At 37.9% G+C, this 26,921-nt stretch overlaps 2 protein-coding genes across 7 annotated transcripts; one reads left to right on the top strand and one right to left on the bottom strand.

Annotated features, from left to right (window-relative positions):
* Positions 1-28: 28 nt before the first annotated feature.
* On the bottom strand, positions 29-22,145 carry tcerg1a (transcription elongation regulator 1a (CA150)). Of its 6 annotated transcripts, none has more exons than XM_084430485.1 (22): positions 22,054-22,145; positions 21,446-21,647; positions 21,155-21,316; positions 20,025-20,310; positions 18,867-18,923; positions 15,352-15,588; positions 13,729-13,791; positions 12,929-13,126; positions 12,040-12,149; positions 10,793-10,881; positions 10,430-10,590; positions 9,992-10,070; positions 9,431-9,566; positions 7,391-7,480; positions 7,153-7,271; positions 5,077-5,227; positions 4,081-4,245; positions 3,616-3,798; positions 3,247-3,426; positions 3,056-3,139; positions 2,786-2,886; positions 29-1,116 (listed from the first exon to the last, which is right to left on the bottom strand). In XM_084430485.1, exons 1-22 carry the CDS (start codon positions 22,098-22,100, stop codon positions 915-917), a joined length of 3,102 nt encoding a protein of 1,033 aa, XP_084286611.1. In that variant the 5' UTR covers positions 22,101-22,145; the 3' UTR covers positions 29-914. The 6 variants fall into 6 exon arrangements, with proteins under 6 accessions (XP_084286611.1, XP_084286612.1, XP_084286613.1 ...); XM_084430486.1 differs by lacking the exon at positions 22,054-22,145 and adding an exon at positions 21,745-21,823; XM_084430487.1 differs by lacking the exon at positions 18,867-18,923.
* A 494-nt stretch (positions 22,146-22,639) lies between these two features.
* Positions 22,640-25,166, top strand: exosc3 (exosome component 3). Its single transcript, XM_084430693.1, has 4 exons — positions 22,640-22,925; positions 23,245-23,394; positions 23,500-23,651; positions 24,344-25,166. The coding sequence occupies exons 1-4, from the start codon at positions 22,692-22,694 to the stop codon at positions 24,549-24,551; spliced, it is 744 nt and encodes a 247-aa protein (XP_084286819.1). The 5' UTR covers positions 22,640-22,691; the 3' UTR covers positions 24,552-25,166.
* Positions 25,167-26,921: the final 1,755 nt, after the last annotated feature.

A 26,921-nucleotide genomic window follows, 5' to 3' on the forward strand; every position in this document is an offset into this window, starting at 1 on the left:
GGATGCAAAATGTAAAACCCAGTCAACATAAGTTAAAAAAATGGGTTGCTTTTATTCAACTTCAGCTGTACATAAAGCAAGTCCGAAAAACAATATCCTTTTAAGAAACATCTGAACAATTAAATTAAACCGTAAGACCAGTTGACATGGCCAACTGCCAGTGCTCATACGGTCAGTCATAACACATTGTAAACAAACTAATGAATACATATTACTCATACATATTCATCATCTAGAAACATCTTTCATGTTAACCCAACAGTCAGTTAAAATGACATACACAGAGAGGCTTTCATAATTCTTGAATATCCCTGTGGGTGACTAAAGTCACCAAAAAATGTTCACAAAACTGGGAGGTTCTCCCAATTTCAACAAATCACAGTTTCTAAACAGTTTGGAGCAGAAGTGTGACATGTGAAACTGAATTGATGTTCGTGATTTGAGACCGTGGCTGGAGGAAAGAAAAAAAGGGTCGACAGGCACCAGGTGGCGATACCTCCAGAAGACGTTCAGGACAGTTACCCAAACACGAGACAGATTCTTTACAATCACCATTGAGCATCTAATGCGGATTTAACCCTTTAGACTGGACGGATAAAGTGTTTGTGTAAGACAGGATAAGGACATGAAAATACTGTGACTCGTTAGGGAGATGACCTGGAAATGCATCATAAAAACAAAAACTTCCAGTTGGTCCAAATACTTATTCGGTGTCTTATACTCAGCTGATTTGATTGGTCACAATCCCATGATGTTCTTTATGGCATGAGGGGGGCAAGTGGGTATGTACCATTCACTTTCAAAGGTTTGACAAGTAGAACCTTTGGGACTGGAGTGATTTATCTTTATGTTTCTGAGAGTCTATAATGTGAATGGTGGTAGTGTGGGAAAATATCTGGGAGGTGTGTGTGAGATCATTTAGTGGAGCGTCGAGCAGGTTCAAAGGCAGTGGGAGGAGGAGGTGGTCCCCTGCGGTCTAGCTCCTCCACATATCCCATGAGGAGTTTGTGCCTCTCTTCTGACATACAGTCCAGAACCAGGTACCTTTTATCCTTTTCCAAGATCTTCTCAATGTCCGACAAGTGCTGCTCTGACTCCTGCATCAACTTGTGCGATCTGAAGACACAAAATTACAATTTAATGTCAAAACTCAAATCATTCAACCTGTTGAGGAGATTGTGCTATTACTTTTGGAACCAGACTTGCGGTTTAATCTGTGAAATTCACAAAACCACAAACAGAATATAACAGATTTGCAGGTGGGCTCTTTTGGCCTGGGCTAATAAATAAACACCAGAGAGCCACTCAGAAAACCCAAGCAACTGCATAGCTCCCTGCTAAAATACTTCCACAACCACCTTAAATTTTGACCACTTTCTTCGGAAAATGAAAAAACTTGGTTCTATTAATTCAATTACAATAGTAATGGCATTATTGTAAGATGAAATACAGTTGCAAAACAAAATTATTCAACCGCCCGGAGACTGTAACAATTTACAAATGTAGGCTTTTCAGAGTTTTTTTAAAAACTGTATTTATAACAGTTTAGTGGCAAATTACAGCTGTCATAATTATTCAACCCCAATTCAACTATGCTGTTTTTAAGTCACTTATTTGTATGGTATGGTACAAAATTGTTCAAACACAATTAAGCCTTAAAAAAAAAAAAAAAAAACTGAATTAGCTTGTACTGTTACACATACATACATTTAGTCCATGCATGTGCTTAAGTTGAGCAGCAAATATGGCCAAGTCAAAAGAGCTCTCACAAAAGCTATAGATAAAAAAAAAAAAAAAAATTATTACATTAGAAAGTTTATAGCTATAAGAAGATTTCCGAAACACAACGTTTCTAGAGACACAGCTGGCAGCCTTATTCATAAGTTTAAAATTTGTTGTACCAGAAAACCATTTAGGGATTTGAAGAAAAAGCACAATATCATTAAGGGGAATAAAATGTTTGACCAGAGCAACTGAGAAAAACCCTCAATTTACTGCCAAAAACTTGCAAAATAGCCTGATGAAAGGAGAAAAAAAAAAAAACATTTCAATGCAGAGCATAAGAACAACACTAGACAAGCATGTCCTTCATGTTGGGACATCTTACCGAATGCCATGACCAAGAAGAACAAAAATGCAAACCTGAATATGCTAAAATTAATTTGGATAGACCTGTGGAGTTCTGGGAGAATGTTTTATGGAGTGATGTAACCAAAAATGGAAATTTTTGGACTGGATCAGCGGTATGTAGTGCAAAAAAGGCAAAGCTTATGAGCAGAAGAACACCATCTCCATGGTCAAACATTGAGGCACTCCAGTCTTGTTATGAATGTATGGTCTTCAGATTTAAATCTGATTCAAAATATTTGGTAGAATTTAAAGAAACCAGTGGTAACGTGAAAATCAAAGATTATATCAGTGATCTGGAAGCTTTTTCCAAGCAAGGAATGGGCCAAGATTGTGGTAAAGAGGTGACAGAAGCTTCAAAGCACTTACAGGGAGCGTTTATTGAAGGTTATAAAGAATTTAAAAAAATTGCACAAAATGTGACTTTTCAGGGCTGAGTAATTTTGAACACGAATGTTTAGAGCCAATTTGAAAATGTCTTGAAGGGGGTTGAATAATTTTGATTGCAACTGTACTATGATATATAAAGTAGGACAGTTTGTTTTTACATTTACTGGTTTCTCTTATTTCAAATAATTGGATTTATATAGGATATCATTATTTAATGATTCCTGAAAATTATCCAGAATTTCATAATCCTATATTTGAAGCTTCTTACTTGTAGGTGATGAACTTGGTCTCTTTCAGGAGAGTTCTGAAGTCTGCTTTGGCCGTGATGTACTTGTCTTTGATGTAATCACCAAACTCTCTCTGTCTTTTCTATGGTGAAAAGCAGGTACAGAAACTTAATATAAAGACATACTATAAAGACATAACTATATAGACTTACTATAAAGATATAACTATATAGACTTACTAAAAAAGACAACTTTTTGACAAAAGGAGTACAACTCATTCAAAAAGTTCAAGAGGCAAAGACAGGCCTTACTCTGTCACTGCTTGAAAACTTGATGCATCTCGGATCTTCTTTAATGAGTTTCTTCACTTCCTTCCATGACGTCATCAAAGTGATCTGATGTAGAGGAAGGAATCAGTTGAATAAGCTTAATACAACAGATTAACTGACAACAAACAGAGATAGACAAGTGACCCATGTCATGGTGTCAGGGCACTGTGTACCGAGGTTGTTTCATCCAGAAGTTGGCGAAAATGCTCCTTTTTCTTCTTTGAAAGGGCCTCAATGTGTTCGTTGAAGAGCCTCTCTTTCTCATCCCTCTCCAGCAATGAGGATGACTCCCAGCGATGATCCTTCCTCAGGCTACGGCGCGTGTCTGACCAGGCGGCATCAGGCGTCTTTACCTGTCACATGCAGAAAACCATTTTCAAAGACAATTTTACAATATTAGATTTAAGATGGAGGTTATACATAAATTGGAAAATGTAAAATTTTCACTAGTGGTTGAATAGTTATAACAAGCTTATTTTCATTGTATATGGATATGAGATATTCAATCTGGCATCATGACACGAAGCCAAACTTTCTATTACCATATCAGACATGAGAGCTTTAAAATGCTGGACAGCCTCCTCCCTTTTGTGCTGCTCTCTCTCCCGGTCAATCTCTTTGGTTTGCTCCGAGCGGAATCTCTGCACCATCCGCTCTCTTTCCCTCAGACTGGCCTCTATCCGGGCCTGTTTCTCTAGCTCTTTCTCTTTCTCAGAGTTTGGATTCTGGAGGAGGATCAAAATCAAGGATCAAGACAAATTCCCCACAGAAGAAATAACATTCATCACTAAAGTAAACGCTTATAAATAAAGTGTTGTGAAGTGAAATGAAGAGTACGGAGTTGTCAATACATGTGTTTGTACATGCGTCTTTTATCCGTTCTGTAAAACTATCTATATCCCTGTGTTTTCATGCCTTTCTAAATTGTAGTTCTCTCTTGTCTAAAAAAATAGCACAGGGTTGGGTTGGCACCAAAACATGGTGTAAAGTGAATAAGCTTCTCTAACCTTGGCAAGACGCTCCACATAGTTCTTGAAGAGTTCCTCTCGAGCTGCAGAGGTTTCCACAGCCTTATAGCGAGGGTCAGTCTCCATCTTTTCCTTCACTTTGCTCCAGCGCTGCTGACCATCCACATGGTAATCTGACAGGAGCTCAAAAAAGTCTTGCTTGACCTTAAAGAAAACAATAGCAACATAAATGTAGTGGGACATGTCCTCAACACATAAGAGTGCAGATACGCAGGCTTGAATTTGGCCTGTGTAGATCTAGGCTGGTAGGCAAAATGATGCTGGTTCAAATCCCACATGGGACAACAACTTCTCATCACAATTGCACCATTGAGCTGGGAAAGTCTGCTTAATGATCACTTGTATAACTTGAGTAATATATTGTTGGAGACTGGGACAGTTTCATTACTTGTGAACTATACCTTTCCAAGGCCAGTGGTTAATGAGTCACTACTGTCAACCTGATCATTGTTAATACAGTTTAATAATCACGGAATTAGATGGGCATCCTCTGGTGAACCCCACCTGGTGAACACTCCCTCCTAACCTATGGCCCCCCTACACAGGTGACATTTCACTGGCATTAATGTTTGATGGCTGACCTTTAGCTGCCAAAGCCAATCAGCCCAGACTTTCTGCACTTAACCCTAGCCACAAAGACAGCGCATATGTAGACCAAACGCCAGGGCAGATTACAGCTCATAAACAACTTACAGACTCTCACAGTCTCTTAGTCTCAGCCTACAAGTGTATTTGTCTGTGAACATGTAGTGTATTACATGACAATGAATGTGAGGTAACCAAGAGATATTCAATGTGTAATGCTTTGGTAGGTTGTCCTGTTTTTTCTTGGTCTACCCATTGAGCACTTGTTTCTATTGTATTAAATGTCAGTTAAATAACAAGGGCCACTTCTGAATGTTTAATAAGACTGACATCTCAACTCAGCTTTTGGTAAAGTAAGGCAACAGTTGTGTATTAACTTTAGTTCCTCACCTTCTCCCCACGGTTCTTTGAGTTCTCTTTCTCCTTCTTTCTGAAGGCTGTCATAAATTCGATGAAAATGGCTTCTCTGTCTTTCATCTTTTCAACAGCCTTAAAGCGTGAATCCCTGGCATGTTTGGCAGCGAACTCACTGAAAGTTGTTCTGTGAAGAGAAAAAAGTAGTTATGTTATGCATTTAGCATTTGTACATTCATTGCAATGCAAGAGGAGGATGTGAAATGAGCTATACAAATAATGACTTAACTTTGATGTTGTGGTAACTGAGCCCTTATCAGATTAACATTAAATTAAAATTGCCAATCAATTATTATTTAAATCAAATGAATTACATTACTGTTCAAAGGTTTGCGGTCAGAAAGATTTTTGTAAAAGATATTAATCCTTTTATTCAGCAAGGATGCATTAAACTGATCAAAAGTGACAGTAAAGCTTTTTGAACATTCTATAAATTGATCAGTTTCCACAAAAATGTGAAGTTTTCTGCAATATTTTCGACCTGTTTTCAACATTGATAATAATGCATGTTTCCTAAGCACCAAATCACCATATTAGAAATGATTTCTATAGAAACTTTAAATTAAAATAGTATTTAATATTACTGTTTTTACTGTATTTTTGATCAAATAAATGCAGCCTTGTTGAGCATAAGAGAATTCTTTCAAAAATATTTTAACATTCTTACTGACCCAAACTTTTGAACGGTAATGTACATGGATATGCCATTAATTAATCGGAGCTATTAGTCGACATTTCAATATTTGTTGCGATTAATTCAACATTCATTCAAAAACATTATAATATTATAGCTGACAAAAACATGAAATAGCCAAACAACTTGCACTGCACATTTTTAAGATGCCACACAAAGCCAAACATTTAAAAAATATATATTATTGTTTAAAGGGACTTTGTAGCTTTTTAGGTATTTTATTATCTAAAATCAATACTTTTATTAATAAATATGCCCTCAATGGTGTACAAATACCTATGCCAATGATCAGACTAATCCTCGTAAACGAAGAATTTATTATCTTTATATACATGGGACGGGTAGGTCCACGGAGGCTTCCATGTAGTTCCGCCATCTTGAAAAACTATAATAGCAGAGAGGGACAAAAAGTACTAGGCCAACGCATTTCCACATTGCGTTTTTGTTCAGAACCAGCGTCACGTGACTGAAGCCAGCAGAAGCGGAGGAGCAGAGCAGTGAGAGGCGCTTGTCACTGCAGCGGCAAGTTTAAAAGGCTGCACTGCACGGTTATTTATACACCGTTCATTCATACATATGCTGAGTCACAGGATGAGTCCTCGTCGTCGAAAAAGTCCAAAATAGACCGTAAAAGGAAACGTGACCGGAGATTACAAAAACAAGGGTTAGTGTCGGGATAGCTAATGCAGGAGAAAGCTTTCAAAAGAGACCCTGAAGTTGCCTGCTTTCTTCTCGACAGGCAAGTCAATGTTACGATCTTAATTACAAGCTTTTTTTTCATTGCTTGGTTGTGAACTTTATTATATAGACAGTAGAACACTTATAGTTAAAAGTTAAACAGGCTCTTTGATGAATAGCAGCTACTGAGTAAAGTAACGTTAGAGAAGGCTCTGATGATGATGATGATATCTAACAACGCACGTACTTCAAAAAATATAACGAGTAAAGAAGGCATTACTACTAATTACCATAGTTAATGTTTTTCACAGTCAGTAATTCATACTGTAACATTCTTTTTTTCGTTGTTTCAAGTTTCAATTTGTTTTAAATAACAAACCTGCTCACCCGAAGAAAAACTCGAAGTGCTATTATAAGACGTCCTGTCATAGCTTTTTAGTACATAACGGCTACCGTAGATGCAACGCGCATTTGAAAAAGTGAGGCGCTGGAGAGCACTATTCGTTTGAATGCAAAATACAATTTCACCACTAGATGGGAGAAATTCCTACACACAGTCCCTTTAATAACCTTCCTGGTTCCAATTTCAAGGTGTTTATCAGAAATAAACCAACACAAAAGTACACAACGATATTACCAACATTGACAGATTAGGTTTATCCTGATGTTGTACTGTTTACCTGACACCAAGTTTAGCCTCCTCCATCATTTTCCTGAAGTCATCTTTGACCTGCATGATTTTATTCTTTTTCTCTTTCCTCTCCTCCTCAGCACGTGTCTTCACATACTGATCAAACACCTGTTGAGGGGACAGTGGCATGAGATGAGTGGGCTAATATACAATACATTTGAAGGCTGATATGAACCTGTTTTCACATTGTGGACATGGTATCAGCTAAAATACAGTGGAACGTGTACCTGTTTCCTCTCTTTGGGATTGAGCAGCAGATAACGTGGATCAAATACAATCTTATGAAGCTCCTTATCCCAGGTAGAGAATGCAGAGACCTGATAAAAGACGAGAAAAGTGTTGAGAGATTCATTTCAACCCCCCTTCCTCTTAATTAGGGTCATTAACAAGAAGAGAGCGTTCAGTAGGTGAGCCCCTCTGAGCGCGTCCCCCTCCTGCAGAGCTGGAGTCAGGGTGTGTGAGCCCACTGCTTTTCATCCTCCATTCCACCATCCCTAATGAATGACACAAACCCGACAGGTGGTCCTCAGCTTCCTTCTCTCAGCCTCCAACCCTTTCTTTTCCCACCATGCTAATTGCCGCAATGAGAGAGGTGTAATTAGATGGGGAGTGAACGGGCAGCTTGTCTATATTGCTGCTGTACGGCACCTCTCAGACAAGTGGGGGTCCGAGGATGAGGAGGAGAAAAGGGGGAAGGGGTCTTACCTTGATGATGAGACCCTTTGACTACAAATGTTCCTTTCATCTTTGGCATAGGCTGGTGATGCAAAGGGCAGATAGCTCTCTACAACAGACTTGAAGGGATCTCCATTACATACACGACATATGCGTTTATCCATATTTCATAGTTGAAACATCAAATCTGTTGCCAAGAGGCGGGAGATGTGAGACTCCACTGATCAGTTCTTCTCTGATCACTAGTAAATGTCAGGTAAGTATTTTAATGAGGACCGAAGCTTAAACAAATGATGGGTTTGACCTTTCAGACCAGAAAATAAATATATAAACTACACTGTGTGAATCACCCCCAGCAAAATCTCTCCGCCATTTTGTTATGAAATATCTCAGGCATTAAACAGTTTGTTGATCTGCAAGTATGAGGTTTAGAACCCTAAAGTATTTGAGGAGTAAACACAGTTCTGCCTTGTAAGTATTGTTAAGAGCAGAACGATCTCACATGATTCATGTTATACTTATGAAAAAAAGACATACACTCTCTCAAAAGTTTAGGGTTGGTGAGATTTCTTTTTATATTTTTGAAAGTAGTCTCTCATGCTCTCTTAAGGCTGCATTTATATTAAAAAAAAAAACAGAATATTGAGAATTTGATAATACAATTTATATTTCAATTGTAGTTTTTTCATGTGATGGCAAAGCTGAATTTTTTTTTGCATCATTACTCAAGTCTTCAGTGTCACATGATCCTTCAGAATTATTTCTAATATGCTGATCTGGTGCTCAAGAAACATTCCTTACCAGCACCAATGTTGAAAACAGTTATTATGCTGCTTAATATCTTAGTGGAAACTGTGACACTTTTCTCAAGATATTTTGATAGAATGGAAAGTTCAAAGAACAGCATTTATTTGTAGCATTATTGTAGAATCACTTTCGTTTAGTGCGTGTCAAGTTTCAATAAAAAATAAATAAATAAAAAATCTTACCACAAATCTTTAAACTTTGTATGTGTGTGTGTGTGTGTGTGTGTGTGTGTGTGTGTGTGTATATATATATATATTTTAGGGCTGTCAATAGATACAATTTTTTAATTGCGATTAATTGCATAATTTTGTGCGATTAATCACACATTTATCATGAAAGTAAGAATACACCATTTATCTTGTTTAACACGTTCATTTTGTCATCGTTTGCTATATCCATCAGATTGAAAAGGGCAATTCTCACAACACGAGTTTCTGCAAGGTTTTTTCCAAGGTAAATTAAGGTTAAAAATTAAAAATTTAGGTGTCTTTACATAAAAATACACTTGGAGACTCCAAAAGCACACCAAATAACCAAATGATATGAAGAGTCCATAAAATTAAAAAATTAATGCACACCAAAGCACATTACAGAAAAAAACTACTTTTCAATGTACAATGTGTACAATGCAACAGCAAAGAGCTTGTTTACATATTAGACAAGTCAAGTTGCGATACAGAACAGACCCAGATGGACGTTAAGGATTTTAAAATGAATTGCATGCGTTAACAGCCCTAATATATATTACTTAATGTGCTCGCACAGTTAAAATGTTTATGCCTTACCCCTCGCTCGAGCAGCATGTCTTTAAACTGACTCATCCGAGCTTCCTGAGGTACCACGGCTCTCTCGCGCGCTGCCTTCAGCTCAGCCTCCATGGCTGCCTCCTTTTCTGAGTCGACCTCTTTCTTCTCCTCTATCCTAATACACAAAACAACTAATCAGCCAGAAGACATGTCTGAGCATAAACAGGCATATTCACATCAAGTCAGAATTTTCAGCATTAAAAACATGCATAAGATGTCAAAACTTATGATTGTTCAGATGCGGAACAATTTACTCCGGTATCCAAACTGTTTTTAGAGAATGATGAAAATTTTACCGTTTTGATGTGGAATTTTTGTTTTTCTTTTGAATGTTTTACTTTCATTTAATTTTGTAACTGACTTGGTGTCCAATTCCTTTAGTGCTGGGAGACATAAGTATTTTTAATGCAATTTGCTCTAACGTGGAACATTAAAATAAACAAAAAGGCAAAATCAACCCTGTTTACTTTCTTGATTCAAATTCCTGGTCTCATTGTGCGTGGTTTTATAAAGCAGAGAAAATACGGAAAAAATTCTCACTTTCGTTTCTTGGCCTTACTGGGTTCATCGTCAGGTATGTCATCTGCAATAGCGAACTCCTGTTCCTCTTTAACCAACACTGTGTCACAGGAAACGAAAAAAAGGCAACAGAAGGTTTAGACCGCTATTAAAAAGCTGTTGAATGAGTCAGACATGGATAGGGAACGCTTCATGCTCACAGCTGACTTAGACAGGAATTTTTCCCCACTTTAAACTGCTGTGGTGTACCATAGACACAGATTTAGAAAAAACTCACTGGTGCAAAATATTAAATTATCAAATTTGTTCTTATTGACTTTAGATATGGTTTAGATACAGTGTTATTTTTATTCTCTCTAGATGTTTGCCAATACATACATGAATAACCTGTCATGAAAAAATGCAAACACTTGATAGGAGAGATATGTACACGTGCATTTCTAGGGAGATGACCTTTACCCATTTTGTGGCTGTTGTCCAGGCCTCTTTTGTGCGGAGGTTCCTGAATCGCTTTATCTACATCAACCCGCCCCACCAGCTCCTCTGGTCGCTCCCACATGGACAGACGTGTGGTGGGGTTATAAAAGAACACCCGCTCGTCGCCCGTCCACACCACACACCTGACACATAAGCATAAGCATTGGGTTCAGGTCAATCCAAATCACAGAGCTAGCATTCAAAACCTCCAACTATATCATTTGGCATTTAATTGCTTGTGAACTCATTTTGAGGGTGATTTACAAATAATAAAACTTTTGCATATTTAATGTAGTTGAATCAAGTTAATCTGTTTTGATTAAACAGGCATGAGTGGTTGCCTACCATGGCGTGCCAGGAATTGGTGTTGTTGCAACGGGCTTTGCTTTTTTTGCTGCCTTCTGTTCCTCTGTCATCTCTTCGTCTTTCAGCTCCTTTGAGTAATGCACAGATCATGTCAGAAACTCTTGTTTGTACAAGACCAGCGGTCCCCAACCTTTTTTGCGCCACGGACCGGTTTAATATCAGACAATATTTTCACGGACCGGCCTTTAAGGTGCGGCGGATAAATACAACAAAATATAAAAAATATATAAAAAATAATTAAATATAATAATAAACGTGAATCCAATGTGTAGGCTTACTTGCAATTTTATTAGCAGGGTACTCGTAATATCGCGCCTAAAGACAACTGAGAAAGCCTGAACACAAACAAAAAGCCCCCCAAAAGAAAAAAAAATCTCCATGTTTACGGTGCTGATGCGATGTAAGGGTGGCGCTGCCAATAAAGCACCTAAAAGCTAAGTGTTTTCTGTGCAAAGATGAAGTTGACAATGCTGACTCGATCTTCGCAGTATGCCTAGTGAACGCGCCAGAGAGAAATGCACATTTCATACGAATTACATAAGCAGAGAACAGTCAGTTTTCTTTTGTTTTGAATTGTTCTGTTTAAAATTAGACATTTCAAGCTTTCTATGTCTCAGGTCTGTGAGGCAAGTAGGCTACCTTATACGCTGAATTTCGGTTAATTTATGAGATCAGCTCCAGTTCACGCGCCCGCGCCTCCGTGTCCTGATTAAATATTTTCTATTATATTTACTTCTTATTAAATCCAGGCAATTGGGTGATGAAACATTGATTAAAATTAAGATACAATTAATACAAAACGAAATACAATTTAAAGACAGGCTTTTTGCTTTCTGTCTGAGGTCTCTGTGAAAGTTTTAAAGCAGTCTTTTTGTGCCGCTTTCAGAGCGCTCACGTCCGTAAGGGTGAACTGTCCCATCCGAACAATTATTATTATTATTATTTTTTTTTTTTTTTTTTTTGTGAAATAGGCTACATTTCTAAATTAATGCGACTTATAGTCCAGTGCGACTTAGGCTATATTATGTTTTTTCTTCTTCATGACGCATTTTTTTTACTGATGCGACATATACTCCGGAGCGATTTATAGTCCGGAAAATACGTTAAGTTATATATTCTTTCTGTGAGGCCCGGTACCAAATGTCCCACAGACCAGTACCGGTCCGCGGCCCGGGGGCTGGGGACCTCTGTACAAGACAATTTAGAAAACTAGGTTTGTTACCAACCTCTTTCTGCTCTTTTGGTGGGTGGATTTTTGGGCTTCCATCTTCCATGTCCATGATTTCAGCATCAATCATGTCAACAGCTGCATCCTTCATCTTCTCGCTCTCTTTTTCTGTAATGGAAACATGGAGATGAGCAATTGTCAAATCTCATAAAAAGACTAATTTCAGAAGGATGTATTCAAGAAAACAGACTATAACTAATATGTTAAAATGATATTTGCTAGCTAAGACATTTCAGCACTGAGGTTTCTAAAAACAACAATTTTGAAAAAGAAAATGTCATTGGCATTTAATATTTTAATATAATTCTTTCAAGTCACTACATGGGTGATTGCCTCATGTTTTTGGCTGCACTAACACTTGCACAAAAGCTACTATTTTTTACTCGCATCTGGCACCGATTGGATATTGTTGCACACATGCAAACACAGAATGTGTGGACTTTAAATAAATGTAATATTACCTTGCCTTATATCACTTCAGAATTTCTAGATCTAACAGCCCATAAATAAAAGAACTACCAAAACTACTGTTATTTTTATCCATTCAGTCAAATTTTCCACACATTTTTGACAGCTTTAACATGTCCATGCTGGCAAGTGATAAAGGTTCAAGTGGGATAATTACAAATGGGGCTTTAAAGTAAAAAATATATATGTACAAGATTTTTTATATACGGATATTCAATACCCGAGGGTCAACCGTGTCACTACAAGCTATCACCAATGGAATCATTCTAGTTTGGGTGGGGATTAATGTAAACGCCAATACAAGTCGTGCCTTAAGTGAATGTAAACAGATGGAAAAAAAAAACAAAAAAACATGATTAAAAGATCTGATCTGTGTTAAAACTTGCAGTGTAAATGCAGCCTTTGTCCCAGTCTCTAACCTGTCTCTTTGAGCTCTTCTGGTTTGTCCCAGGTGGTCTCCTGTGTGTGTTTATTGTAGTAATAGGACTTTCCCTCTTGGGTTTTGAACTCAGACCACTCGGATGTGCTCAGAGCTCCAGGCAGTCCTGAGGGCCCGGCCATCGCCATTTGAGGGGGCATCATGGGTACTAAAGGTGGTGCCATGCCATGGAGCATACCTTGATATAACATACACAAAATCAGAATCAGTTCAAGACATGCAGCTCTTCTCTGCAACAATCAGAATGACAGAAAAATTATTTTACATTGTTGTATTAACAACATGGTTAAAAAAACAAGTTAAAAAAGGGGTAATGTCAGAAAAAAAAAAGTATTTAGCCATTGTATAATCTGTGTTGGATGATTTAATTACTGCACAAAATATAACAAAAAATCTAAACACTAAATTAAATATGAGAATGAGGCATGCAAAGACAATACCAACACAATATCACATTAAAACCATTAAAGAAAAAAGGGACAAGGTAGGAACACATTTACAACAAATCAATACACTGCTTTCTGAATTTCTATAGCAGTTTATTATCTACATTACTGCCTACAACTCAGCTGTAACTTAAAAGTTTTCAAAGGGACAAAAACTGATTTACTCCAACTATGTAACATGTTAAGTCAAAAACAAGTCATAAAAGTGGCATGATTTTGTTAAAATAATGTCTCAAGAAACAGAGTGGCCTCTATTTGGAAATTATAATTACATTGAAAGAAAGCATAGAGATGCACAACAGTTACTAACATGCCATAACGGGGAGGGAATTACCGTTTTTGGTAGGAGAGATAGTCTTTACATAGGGACAGCTGACTATCTGCATCATTGCTACACCTGAAAGAGCGTATAAGCAAGCACAGAGTGTTGGAAAAAACACAAACATACGTCATCTACTGCTTTCAGGTGTCAGGAGAGTAAATGCTAGATAATTTATGATGAAAATACTACAGTATTATCTTACATTGCTAACTGATCTTTATTCAATTGAATTTAGGCAATAACGCCAGCCTATGTTGCTTGGCAACAACTGCACATGAAAATGGCAAATTACAGCCATCTATAGATGACTGAACATTTCTGCAATACTATGACATTAATGCAGTAGTTAAGATTGCATTAATCACTTATTGTTATTACAACAGAGCTTGCTTTGAATAATCATTAATGATGTTAGTTAACTCATCCAATAAGCAGACAAGGGCATCTTTTCGACTCTACAGGTTCCTGTCAAACTACAGACATGCTCTGGATAGTAAGAAAAAGACAGAAAGACAAGGAACTGAGGAGAGAAAGGCAGTTGCATTCAGAGTACACTAAAGCTAGAGAATTCTTAAAGGGATAGTTCACTCTAAAATGAAAATTAAGTTATCATTTACTCACCCTGGTGTGGGTCTAATGTTGTTTGCCCTTCTTTCTTTTATGGACCACAAAAAGCGATTTTTTTTTCCGCACTTGTCTATGTAATGGCAGTGAACAGCATCAAGCTTTTTTCTTTCTTTTTTTTAAACGTGCCGTCTATCTTAAGTGTTCTGAGGGTCTGTCGTGTTTTACGTGTCTTGATTTCTCACAACTTGATTGCTTTTTCTGGGCGAGACTAAGTGAACTGTCGTGTAGCCGTGCAGAGAAGACCAAAGGCCAAGGTCTAGAATTTTGTTTAATAATACATTCAATTTCAGCTTGTTTTTCACCAAACCCTATCATAAACCCTCCAGAATACAGAATACAGCACATGTCACATGGGATCATTCTGAGATACTTTTGCACCTTTTTAAAAAGCTCGATGCTGGTCACTATTCACTGCCATTATATGGACATTTATTCTCCTTTTGTGGTCCATAAAAAGAAAGAAGGGTATGCACTACAGCATTAGAACAACACCAGGGTGAGTAAATGATGACTAAGGGGCCGTTTACACAACATAGTTTTCAAATAAAAATGAAAAACTTTATGCGTATTTGGCCATTAATTTGCACGACAACAGCGTTTTGGGGGTCTGAACTTTTTGACTTTTGAAAACGGATTTCAAAGTGCAAAAAATGTGAAAATTATACCATTATTGTCTCTGTGTAAACTACAAAAACACAAATTTGTGAAAACGATGACATTATGTGCATGCATATTCCGCATTAAGTATATAGGCGCATAGTTACAAAGTGACATCGCCAACTACTGGCCTGGCAGCATAATACAGCATTTTTAATCGTTTTCACGGATCCGTGTGAACGGGGATTGTTTTGACAATGTTGTCGTCTGTGCGCGAAAAAAGGCAAAGGAAAAACGTTTTAATTTTTAGTACATTGTTGTCATGTAAACGTATCATTAACTTTCATTTTAGGGTGAACTATTCCTTTAGCAGGGTACAATTGATTCAACAAGTTCAAAGGTCAGACCTACCAGGCAGTGGAATGGGCATGGCAGGCAGGGGCACTCTGAAGGGTGGCACCATGACAGGAGGGAACCCTGGTATTGGAGCAGTGGGCTGTGGCACAGTATGAGACAATGCCACCGGCATCGGTGGCGGACCTGCAGTCATGGAGACCGTAACCGTTGGTGGATTGACAGCTGCTATTGAGGTTGCCATAGGACTGGGGGTTGTGGTTACAACTGACGGCATCTCCACTACGTCAGGGGCTACAATTCAAACAGTTGAGAATACAGAATGGTAACACTTGTGATTTACTTTTGAAAACAAAGCAAAATTAATAAACAATTGCTGAGCTGATTAAATAATTTTTCTGCAAAACCCAACAGAGATCAATGAAATAAAATATTTTTTTCTGTTTCTGAACAGATGACAGAAAAGATTATAAATATTCATAATTAACCCAAAGTATATTACGAAAGAAATAAGGAACAAGTAATAGTTTGAATAAAAATACCCATATTAGGAATAGAGTCCTTCTGGAGTCAAATATACCATTCTCAGGTTCCTTTTAAATATAGTTGAGCGAAAAAAAAGAAAGAAAAAAAAACCATTATAAGAAGCCAAAACTGATGTAAACCCACTGTGACCCAATCTGAGTAATAAATATACAACTATACTGCTTTTTGAATGACAAAAAAAAGCTGTATTACTGTAATAGCTAACATTACTTTGCAACATATTGTATTGTTACCACAACTGATGTCTTTTCTGTCTATTTTTTTTTTTCTTAGAATATTTATTACTACTATTATGGATGTAATTTCTGTTTCGTAATTTTTTTCAGCCAATATATTCAATTGTTGATTGTATGTACCATTAAAGACTTCAGGTACCAATCCAAATGTACGGCAATGTTCAAATGATTACTGTAATTAAAACCTAAAAAAACAAACACAGGAATAAATTACATTAAAAAAAAACATTTAAATAGAAAATGGTTATTTTGAATTGGAATATTTTCCACCAATAATAATGTATTTTTGATCAAATAAAGGCAGCCTTGCTGAAAAAACAACAACAACCAGACACAATGCAATAGGATTTCAGCAACAAACAACATGACTACAGGAAGAAAAAAAGATTCATAAATATATTGAAACTAATTAATTGTATGATGTGCCAATGAATTAATTAATTGCACATGATTGTGCACATCAAAATGTAAAGTCATTATTGTTTTAAATGAGAAAAGCTTCAAACAGACATTACAAATATTTTATTACACACATTTTTTTTTTTTTTAAAGCTGCATCTGAATTGGCATTTAGACATATTTACAGAACAAAACAGTTTGGTTACCAACATTCTCCAAAATATCTTTTTATGTTCTGCAAAAAAGTCATACATGTTTGAAACTACATGAGGGTGTAATGTAAACAAACAGAATTACTATCCCCAAAATTTGATTTTTTTTATTTTTTATAATGAAATTATAGTCTAAATAAGAAACTAAAACTGCCAGTAGGTGGCAGTACATGTCTAAATGAATAAGTTATTGAGTCAATCATTCATGTGAACATCCCAAACACCCTAATTGGGCTCAGGTACAGGACAAAAATGAATTAGTTTGGAGCTGCTATTTTTTTAGTGTGCGGACTTCACGCTTCTTGGCTCTTGGCTTCCAGATTGGCTCAAAACACAGATTCATTCCGAAATATATACGACTTTTTCGTTTTTCTGTTTCGCAAAATTGAGCAGAAACAGACAATGTCGTGTCTAAAATAAAACACAATATTAACTTCTTATTTATTGTAGAGATGCACCGATTGATCGGCTGGTGACCGGAATTGGCCGATTTTCACGTGATCGGCCATGACCGGCGACCGGCCGATCAGTCTGACATATGCCGATTTTATGCCGGTCAAATGCACTCGGGCGCCGCATGATTAACCTTTTGAGCGGTACGGTCTCATATATGAGATTTGTATGTCTGTGCCCATGAGAGTACGGTGCGGTGCCACATTTAGATGTTCAGTGACGTCGCATAACTGCCAGATTCAAACTGTGCTTTCGCGCGTTGGCTGCCTGGCGCTGAGCCAGAGTCGGACGCGTTCAGCGCTGTTATGGCACAACTAAGCAGTGTTTTCAACCTCATAATGTTTATTTTAGGTTTCAGATATTTAAATACACATAAGCACGATTAAAACAATACATTTGGAGTTTGTAAAACACACACTGATGTCTGTGGAAGCAGCAATAACAATCTATTCAAATATAATTTGCCGACATGTGTGTTATTCATATCAGACAAACATAGGGGAAGTAACTATAAAGTTTACTCTATTCTTCTCAGTTCACCGGCCACTTTCTTGCATTTATTTCGGAGAAACTGATAAATTCACGTGCTGTAAATCCGACTGACAGGACAACATTGCGGCGCCCATCTCATTATAGATCAAGATTAAAGGTTTTTAAACGACCACTCACTTACACGTATTTGAGAATCGGAATATCAGATAGGCTAGTTGATGACATGGTAAGCAAGTTTGTGAATATTTTGAATAAAAAAGGAAAAGTGAAATAAAAGCGACACATCTGTCATACAGTTTTATTGTGGCTGCGGTGTATCGCGTGACGCGTCGCCATGGAAACATTAAAGGGAACGTTCGCGAAAAAACTCACTCGGGGGGTGGGGGTGTCAGTTAGAATATTTTAAACTTACGCGTGAAAGGGTTAAAGAAAAGATGGAAAATAAATATTTGTGTGTGCTGTAAAGTGGTTAGAAAAAAATTAAATCGGAATCGGCTAAAATCGGTATCGGCAGGTCAAACTCAGTGAAAAATCGGAATCGGCCTAGAAAATTGTAATCGGTGCATCTCTAATTTATTGAAATGTTGCATTAAATCAATATCACATTGGCACTCGTACTACTTGGGACAAAAACAGCACTTGTGCAATACTGCGCTCATTTCTCGTGTGCTATTGCTTAACTACACTCACCTAAAGGATTATTAGGAACACCTGTTCAATTTCTCCTTAATGCAATTATCTAATCAACCAATCAATGCTTCAATGCATTTAGGGGTGTGGTCCTGGTCAAGACAATCTCCTGAACTCCAAACTGAATGTCAGAATGGGAAAGAATGGCAATTTTGAGCGTGGCATGGTTGTTGGTGCCAGACGGGCCGGTCTGAGTATTTCACAATCTGCTCAGTTACTGGGATTTTCACGCACAACCATTTCTAGGGTTTACAAAGAATGGTGTGAAAAGGGAAAAACATCCAGGATGCGGCAGTCCTGTGGGCGAAAATGCCTTGTTGATGCTAGAGGTCAGAGGAGAATGGGCCGACTGATTCAAGCTGATAGAAGAGCAACTTTGACTGAAATAACCACTCGTTACAACCGAGGTATGCAGCAAAGCATTTGTGAAGCCACAACACGCACAACCTTGAGGCGGATGGGCTACAACAGCAGAAGACCCCACCGGGTACCACTCATCTCCACTACAAATAGGAAAAAGAGGTTACAATTTGCACAAGCTCACCAAAATTGGACAGTTGAAGACTGGAAAAATGTTGTCTGGTCTGATGAGTCTCGATTTCTGTTGAGACATTCAGATGGTAGAGTCAGAATTTGGCGTAAACAGAATGAGAACATGGATCCATCATGCCTTGTTACCACTGTGCAGGCTGGTGGTGGTGGTGTAATGGTGTGGGGGATGTTTTCTTGGCACACTTTAGGCCCCTTAGTGCCAATTGGGCATCGTTTAAATGCCACGGCCTACCTGAGCATTGTTTCTGACCATGTCCATCCCTTTATGACCACCATGTACCCATCCTCTGATGGCTACTTCCAGCAGGATAATGCACCATGTCACAAAGCTCAAATCATTTCAAATTGGTTTCTTGAACATGACAATGAGTTCACTGTACTAAAATGGCCCCCACAGTCACCAGATCTCAACCCAATAGAGCATCTTTGGGATGTGGTGGAACGGGAGCTTCGTGCCCTGGATGTGCATCCCACAAATCTCCATCAACTGCAAGATGCTATCCTATCAATATGGGCCAACATTTCTAAAGAATGCTTTTTAGCACCTTGTTGAATCAATGCCACGTAGAATTAAGGCAGTTCTGAAGGCGAAAGAGGGTCAAACACAGTATTAGTATGGTGTTCCTAATAATCCTTTAGGTGAGTGTTTATCATATGATATAAATATGAGGCATTCTAACTGCATTCTATAGGCTCCATCACACAGTGAGTTGTTGCCCTGCTCCGTTCACCAATCAACTGTATGAAATGTTGGATGAACTACGTAGGTCTTGGGCGGGTGCAGTAAATCATTTTAACACGATATTTTGTCATAACTAACTAATTAAATTAACGTGTTAAATCAACAGCCCTAGTTAGGACACGGTGTGTGTCGAACACGAACACAGGCGCTTGACACGTGCACTCTAGAAAGTTTTATCCTTATCCAATGTTTGTGCGAAAAAAAATTTTCTTTTTTTTTTTCTACACAAGTTATAAGCAATACGTTATAAATTCTTTAAAGATTTGAAAAAAAAAAAATCGTCATACTTGTTTAGACATGTTGCCGTCATCAGAAGGTTGCGTTATGTGCATTCTAAGCATACACTAGCTTACTTGTAAAAACCAAAGTACATTTTGAGCTTTAGAAGTTCACGGGAATGACATTTACCTGATACAGGTGTTGGGAGGAGAGGTGAAGCTGCTGTGATGCTGGGAGAGGAGATGGAGCTCATGGATGTGGAGAGGCTCTGGGAGGTGTGTGTGACTGTAGTGCTGTTGACTGCAGCTGGGATGCTGATAGATGGACCGGGCCCGGTGGAACCTCCACTGGCTGCTGCCGCCGCCGCCGCTGCCTGGCTCAGCATCATTGGACCCAACTCAGCCTGCTGGATCACCTTCACGCCTTCAGGCTTCGTCCAGGACGACTCCCTTGTACGTGCATTGTAATAATACACCTGAATAGAGAAGCAAACCGAAGAGGACTACAGATCAGACTGTGTGCACGGTAAAGAAAGTAACAAAGTATTTTGTTTTAGTATCACCTGCATCAAGTAAAGAGACTAACAATGCATTATGCTTGCGATTTGGCTGGGAAAATACAAGGCATCATGAACTCCAAAAATCCATTATGCAATTTCCACCTGATTATGCATTCATTTCTTATGCAAAATACAATAATTTATATGTTTTCAGTTGTAAAAATCAACAGTTTCCTCTCTAGTTACATCAAATCCTTTGGCATATTTATATAAAGATATTACTTCAAATATATAATACACACTACTGTTCAAAAGTTGTTGTTTTTTATTCAACAAGTAAAGGCATTTATAATGTAACAAAATTCTATTTCAATTAAATGCTGTTCTTTTAAACTTTCTATTCATTTTGAGCTGTTTCAACACTGATAATACTAATAAATTAAATGTTTCTTGAGCACCAATTCAGCATAATAAGAATTATTTCAGAAAGATCATGCAACCCTAAAGACTGGAGTAATTACAGTGAAATCTCAGCTTTGACATCAAATAAATAAATTACATTTTGGAATTCATTACAATTCTTTCAAAAACGTTTAAAAAAATTGTACCGACCCCAGACCTCTAAAAGGTAGTGTTTAAGAAATAACTATAATCCAAATATAATGTTGTCTTGTCAGGACAAATATTTGCTCTCTTAAACAAAAACTCTCATCTCAAGACTTTTAGGACAAGAAATAGCAAGATTACAACACAAGCCACCTTGCCTTTGGGAATCAACTTTTCTTTCTTTTTTTACTCCATTAGGAATGAGAAGCTATACCTTTCCTTCTGGACTCTTATTCTCCACCCAGATCTCTTCTGTAGAGGGCATGGAAGGAGCAGGAGCAGGAGCAGGAGAGGCTGTAGGTGGTATTCCTGGAGGGAAAATCATGCCAGGTGGAGGTGGCATGGATCCTCCGGGCGGAGGCATAAACGGGGGTCTCTTAAAATGAAAGTCATAGATGTCAGCGAAACCTTCCAAACACCCAACCTTCTCTTTCTATTCCAATTAACACAAAGTTAAGGAATTACACAATAAACGGTATCTGATGTAGGTATCTACTATTCATACCTGTAAAGGTGGGGCACCCATTGGAGGGGGCACACTGGGGTCAAAGGGGATCCGTCCGAAGGGCGGTCGGGCAGCGGGTGGAGGACCCCTCATCATAGCAAAGGGAGGCACAGGGGTGCTCAGTAAAGGCTGCCTGCGGGTGGAGGTGCTGGCAGGAGGAGGTGCAGTGGCAGGGAAACGCAGTGCTGGCTGCTGGGCCATGCTGGTGAAGTGAAAATAAACTTTAACAATAATATCTGTACAGTACACAACGACTACTGCAGACAGACAGACAGAAGAGTTAACTCATTCTTACGAACCATACTCCCGTTTAAACCTTCCTGAGTTGACATAACAGACTTCATATGATGTGCATTTGTATCTTAAACCACGTTCTATAACCTGAAGTGCAATGAAAAAATCAATAAATAACGGTATAAGAACATTCAGTCGTGTGTTGTTACGCTGCTTTCATTGTCCACGAACCAACAGGCCAAACGAGGCTTTAAAAAGATTCAAATCAGCCAACTGGGAAACACTACCCAGTTGACTATTAAGGAAAAAACAAGACTAAGTATAACTGGTCGTTCGTGTTAACTGGTGTATGAAATATAATGCAAAATCCGCACCTGTTAGCGGCCAGGCCAATGCCTTCTGCCTCTGTGTGATCCGCCATGACGGGAATAGTAAAACAAATTAAAAGTCCCCTTGACGCATTTCCGTTGGAGTCTCGTGCACGGCCGCCAAATGTTTTTCAAACACCAAACTCTCCGAGTCACGAAAGCTGATACCTTTACATTTCAAATCATTTTGAATAATCAATATAGTTTTAATTTAATTGTTTGTAAATATATTTTCCCCCAAACTGGTTTCATCAGGACAATGATTTAATTTAGATTTGCTGAGAGACGAGGGAACTGAAAGTTACTCATAACATTTTGTAGGAAAGTGTAGTAAAAACAGGTGATATGACAGACTACGTCAGAATTATAAAACGTATAATTTCCTATTTGATTTCATCAGTAAAATCCAGATTTTTTTTTGTATATACATCCTACTAATATTTTTTTTAGAGAATTTTATATGACTTTTTGTTTTATTCATTCATTCATGCATTCATTCATTCTGGTTTGATGGATTAATTAACCGTTAACTGTTATAAAATAACTTTTTTATTTCATTTATAAACTTTTATTTTGGAAATAACAAGAGTCCTTCTAGATGCCGGAAGTACACAAACACAGGGCGCTCACGTTGCTTTTCTGCAATGGACACCGTACATGCTCGTTTCAAAGAGAAAATCGGTGAAGTACTTTTACCCGGAGATGTGTTTTCATTCAGATTGCCTGAGGATGGAGAGGGTGATGCTAATATCAAACCCGAAAAGATAATATGCGGTCCAGGGCTCCGGAGAAACGGAGAGGAAGTTCGAGTGTGTAAAAGTGGAATTTTGCGGCATAAACAGCCAAATCTGTACTGGATAGACTCTCAGCAGAGACGGGTGAGGAACTGGACTAACACACCAATAACCTTTTGTGCACTTATTATTTCAAGTTGGCTAAGGTTTGTTCTGCTTTAGGACAGTACTGGAAATTGAGACATTTTGTAATTTCTCTCTCTATTTTTTCAACAAATGATCATGATCATGCATTGCATTGTGTGTGTGTGTATGAGAGAGAGAGAGAAAAATAAATAAATCTGGCCCAAATTAAGCTGTCACACAGTAGGAGCTAACTATATTTGCACCAACTAAGTTAATTTAGTATTAGTCATCTGTCATTAGGTTTGTACATCCTCAAGCTAATCTTTATTTATTCCAGTATGTACCAGCCAAGGGTGAAAGTGTGATTGGTATTGTGATTGCAAAGTCTGGAGATATCTTTAAAGTGGACGTGGGAGGAAGTGAGCAAGCATCTCTCTCGTACCTTGCATTCGAGGGAGCTACCAAGAGGAACAGGCCTAATGTGCAGGTACTTGCTTATATGAACACTCTTACACCCCACTCAAATTAATAATTCACACTGTTCACATTGCATTGTGATTGTACACACTGATAATGTGACTTTGTTCTGCAGGTTGGAGATCTGGTGTACAGCCAGTTCACAATTGCAAACAAGGATATGGAACCGGAGCTGGTGTGTATAGACAGCTGTGGCAGGGCCAACGGGATGGGGGTGTTTGGAGCTGATGGGCTGCTCTTTAAAGTATCTCTGGGACTAGTGCGCAGGTTTGTGATTTGTCCATGTAATACAGCTTTGCGATCCATACACTTCCAAGCTTAGCTTACTTAAAGTCGGAACTTGTAATAGTTCTTTCCTATTGTGATGTATATCGGAGTGAAACGGCTTCTCAACAAACCGGAAACAGGAAAAAATGTATTGGATTTAGTCCATTGGGGATTGGTTGGATGGTTGTGGTTTGCTATTGCTATGATCACATGTGAGTGGCCCTCACGCCAGTAAACACGTCATCAGAGAAGAGACGTCGCTGCAAGAAAGAAGGGAAGAAATTTTATTAAAGATTATGAGGGCACATGAATCCATTTAATAAATATAATAATTAACACTGTTATTATTTCATACCGTTTAATGTACAACACTGAGGTGCAAATTGTATCTGCCTCTATTTAAATAGCATATAACTACTATTTACACTTATACTGGTATTTTACTCGGCGTAAATATAATCTATTGCTAAGAAAATTTTCACTTGGTGTAAAGAATCTAGTTGCTATTTACACTTAGTTTAAAAAGCATTATCGTGATTGTGCAAATAGCCGCTGCCTAAAAAAATGACATGCACTGATAAATCGCTTAATAAATACTCCATAAAATATTCCATAAAATCAAGAATTGTCCATTTTGATTTCATGGTTAATTAAACAGCTAAAAAAAAAACTTTTTTTTTTCTTCCCATCAGACTTCTGGCTCCTCAGAGTGAAATAGTGAAGGACCTGGAGAAGATTTTCCCCTTTGAGCTGGTTGTTGGAATGAATGGCAGAGTGTGGGTGAAGGCAAAGACAGTTCAGCAGACGCTGATAGTGGCCAATCTTCTGGAGACATGCGAGAACATGACCTCTCAACAGAGACAGACACTATTCAGGAGAGTGGCAGAGGGCTCTCTCTAGAGGACATGTGAACGATCACCTTTCCCAGAATACAACTGGTGCCACACATGCTTAAAGGGTTAGTTCACCCAAAAATTTAAATTCTGTCATCCTGAATGAGTTTCTTTCTTCCTTTGAACACACAAGAAGATGTTTTGAAGAATGTTGGTAACCAGGCAGTTGATGGTAGCCACTGACTTCCAGAGTAGGAAAAAATCCCATGGAAGTCAATGGCTAATGTCAACTGTCTGGTTACCAACATTCTTCAAAATATCTTCTTGTGTGTTCAACAGAAGAAAGAAAGACATACAGGTTTAGAACAACATGAGGGTGAGTAAATGATGACAGAATTTACATTTTGAGGTGAACTATCCCTTTAAAGTACCCGTCATCAGTTTTCAGATGAACAATGGGTAAAGCCTCTGTAAATGTTCAAAATAATAGAGCCCACAATGGAAATCTCTCCCTCTGTATGTCCAGTTTTGAAGACTTGGTGTGACTTTGGATATTGGTGTGTTCACCCTGTCTGTCCACCATAGAGGAGAAGTCATCATTTCTCTCAAAACAAATATTTTTGCCTTTATTTCTGAAAACAATTTTTTTATAGGTTAAAATGAATAAAATCTTGGTGAAGCAGTCAATGAAAACTGTGTTTTTTTGTAGTGATTAAAAAAGTCTTCATGATTGCTGTCTGTTTTCTTCATGTCCAGAAGGGGGCACTTGTTCTACAATTTCTTTAGCTGGCTTGCGTTTTTAAAAGTGGCTGATTTACTGGTAGTTGCAGGAAATGACATGATGTTTGTACAAGGGGAACACCATGACTGTAACCAGCATTTTATATCCAGTTATCCCTTTATTCACAGGCGGGTTGAACATTAACAATTACTCTACAGCAACATTGTCTGAGTGATATTTCAGTGATACATTTGAAGGCTCGGTCTGTACTTCCTTAAGTTGTGTTTATTGCATCAGCATTTACAACACCATTATATAAAAGACAAAAGTCCCCAAATCCTTGTACCGCACATGTCCTCTGCAACCAACTGTTTTCAAAAAAAAATTTTTTAACCTCTTTCACTTTTTATTTGATCAGAAATAGTGAAATATTACGACTTAGAAATAGAACTGCTTTCTATTTTAATATATTTTAGAATGTAATATATTCCTGTGATGTTAAAGCTGAATTTTTAGCATCATTACTCCAGTATTCAGTGTCACACGATCCTTCAGAAATCATTCCAATATGCTGATATGGTGCTTTTGTGGAAACCAATTCCCTTTTTTCGGGGTAAATAGAACATTTAGCATTCATGTGAAATAAAAAAAAAATCAATGTAGAAGTATTTACTGTCACTTAATTTAATGTATCCTTTCTGGGAAGTATTCATTTCTTCTCTCACATTTTATCTGCAGCATCTGTCACTTTCAGTGACATTTTACCTCAAAATTCGGAGTTATTCCTGACCCTTACTGCACATTATTAAACTTCTAACATGACTATTTGCCAAATATATAAATACAGGGGCGTGAAATATTAACATCGGGTGGATTATTTATTATTTAATGGTCAGTTTAGAGGTCAATATACAAATATATTTGACTGCAGGATGCCACAATCCACCAGTGGTATTCCAGAGAGCAGAGAGTGTAATAATGCTTTTTTTAGACAAGCATTTATGGTTTGATTAGGAGGGAAGAACATAACTGATGGAGCTACACAGCCAAATGCTTAATGAATCTGGCCAAGTAAACTTTGAGATCCCATGGGCTCTTAGTTTCAGGTCTTGTAAATGAATCTGTAATGTGCTGATCAACATGGAAAGCTGTGTCTGGGCACGTTTTCCTCATTGGTTGACTGGTTTATGCAGACGAGCTTCCAAGGCATTATACCAGGGGCATGGAAGATTTTAGTCACTGCAAGAACAATGTGTTTGAGCTTTGATTCTACTAGAACACAAATCTGACTCGCATTAGATGTGCAAAGACTGTAGGCTAGCTTTTTCTGGTTTGTAAAATAAGTTTGACCTGATCTGCAGATATTTGATGCATGACGCATTTTCGTGTCTTTACCGAACATGGAGAAAGTATGTGATTAATGTCTGAAAGCTTTCTCTTCATTAGCCCACAGCAGGAGAAATATGTTGTTTGTATTGTTTAAGCCAGGAGTGCAATAATACCTGACTTCAACCCTGACTAAACATACCTGAACCAGATAATCAAGTTTATCAGGCTTATTTGAAAACTACATTCGGTGCAGTTGGAACTATTCTCTGAAGGGCAGTGGCCATGCTGTGTTTGTCAATTGTTGCTACTTGAAAAGCAGATCTAATTTTGACAGGTTATGTGGATGTTTAAATCCAAGGTGCATGTGTTTTATGCTGCAGGCATTTT

Source organism: Rutilus rutilus, assembly GCF_951802725.1.
Source record: "Rutilus rutilus genome assembly, chromosome: 14".
Taxonomy (NCBI): Eukaryota; Metazoa; Chordata; class Actinopteri; order Cypriniformes; family Leuciscidae; genus Rutilus; species Rutilus rutilus.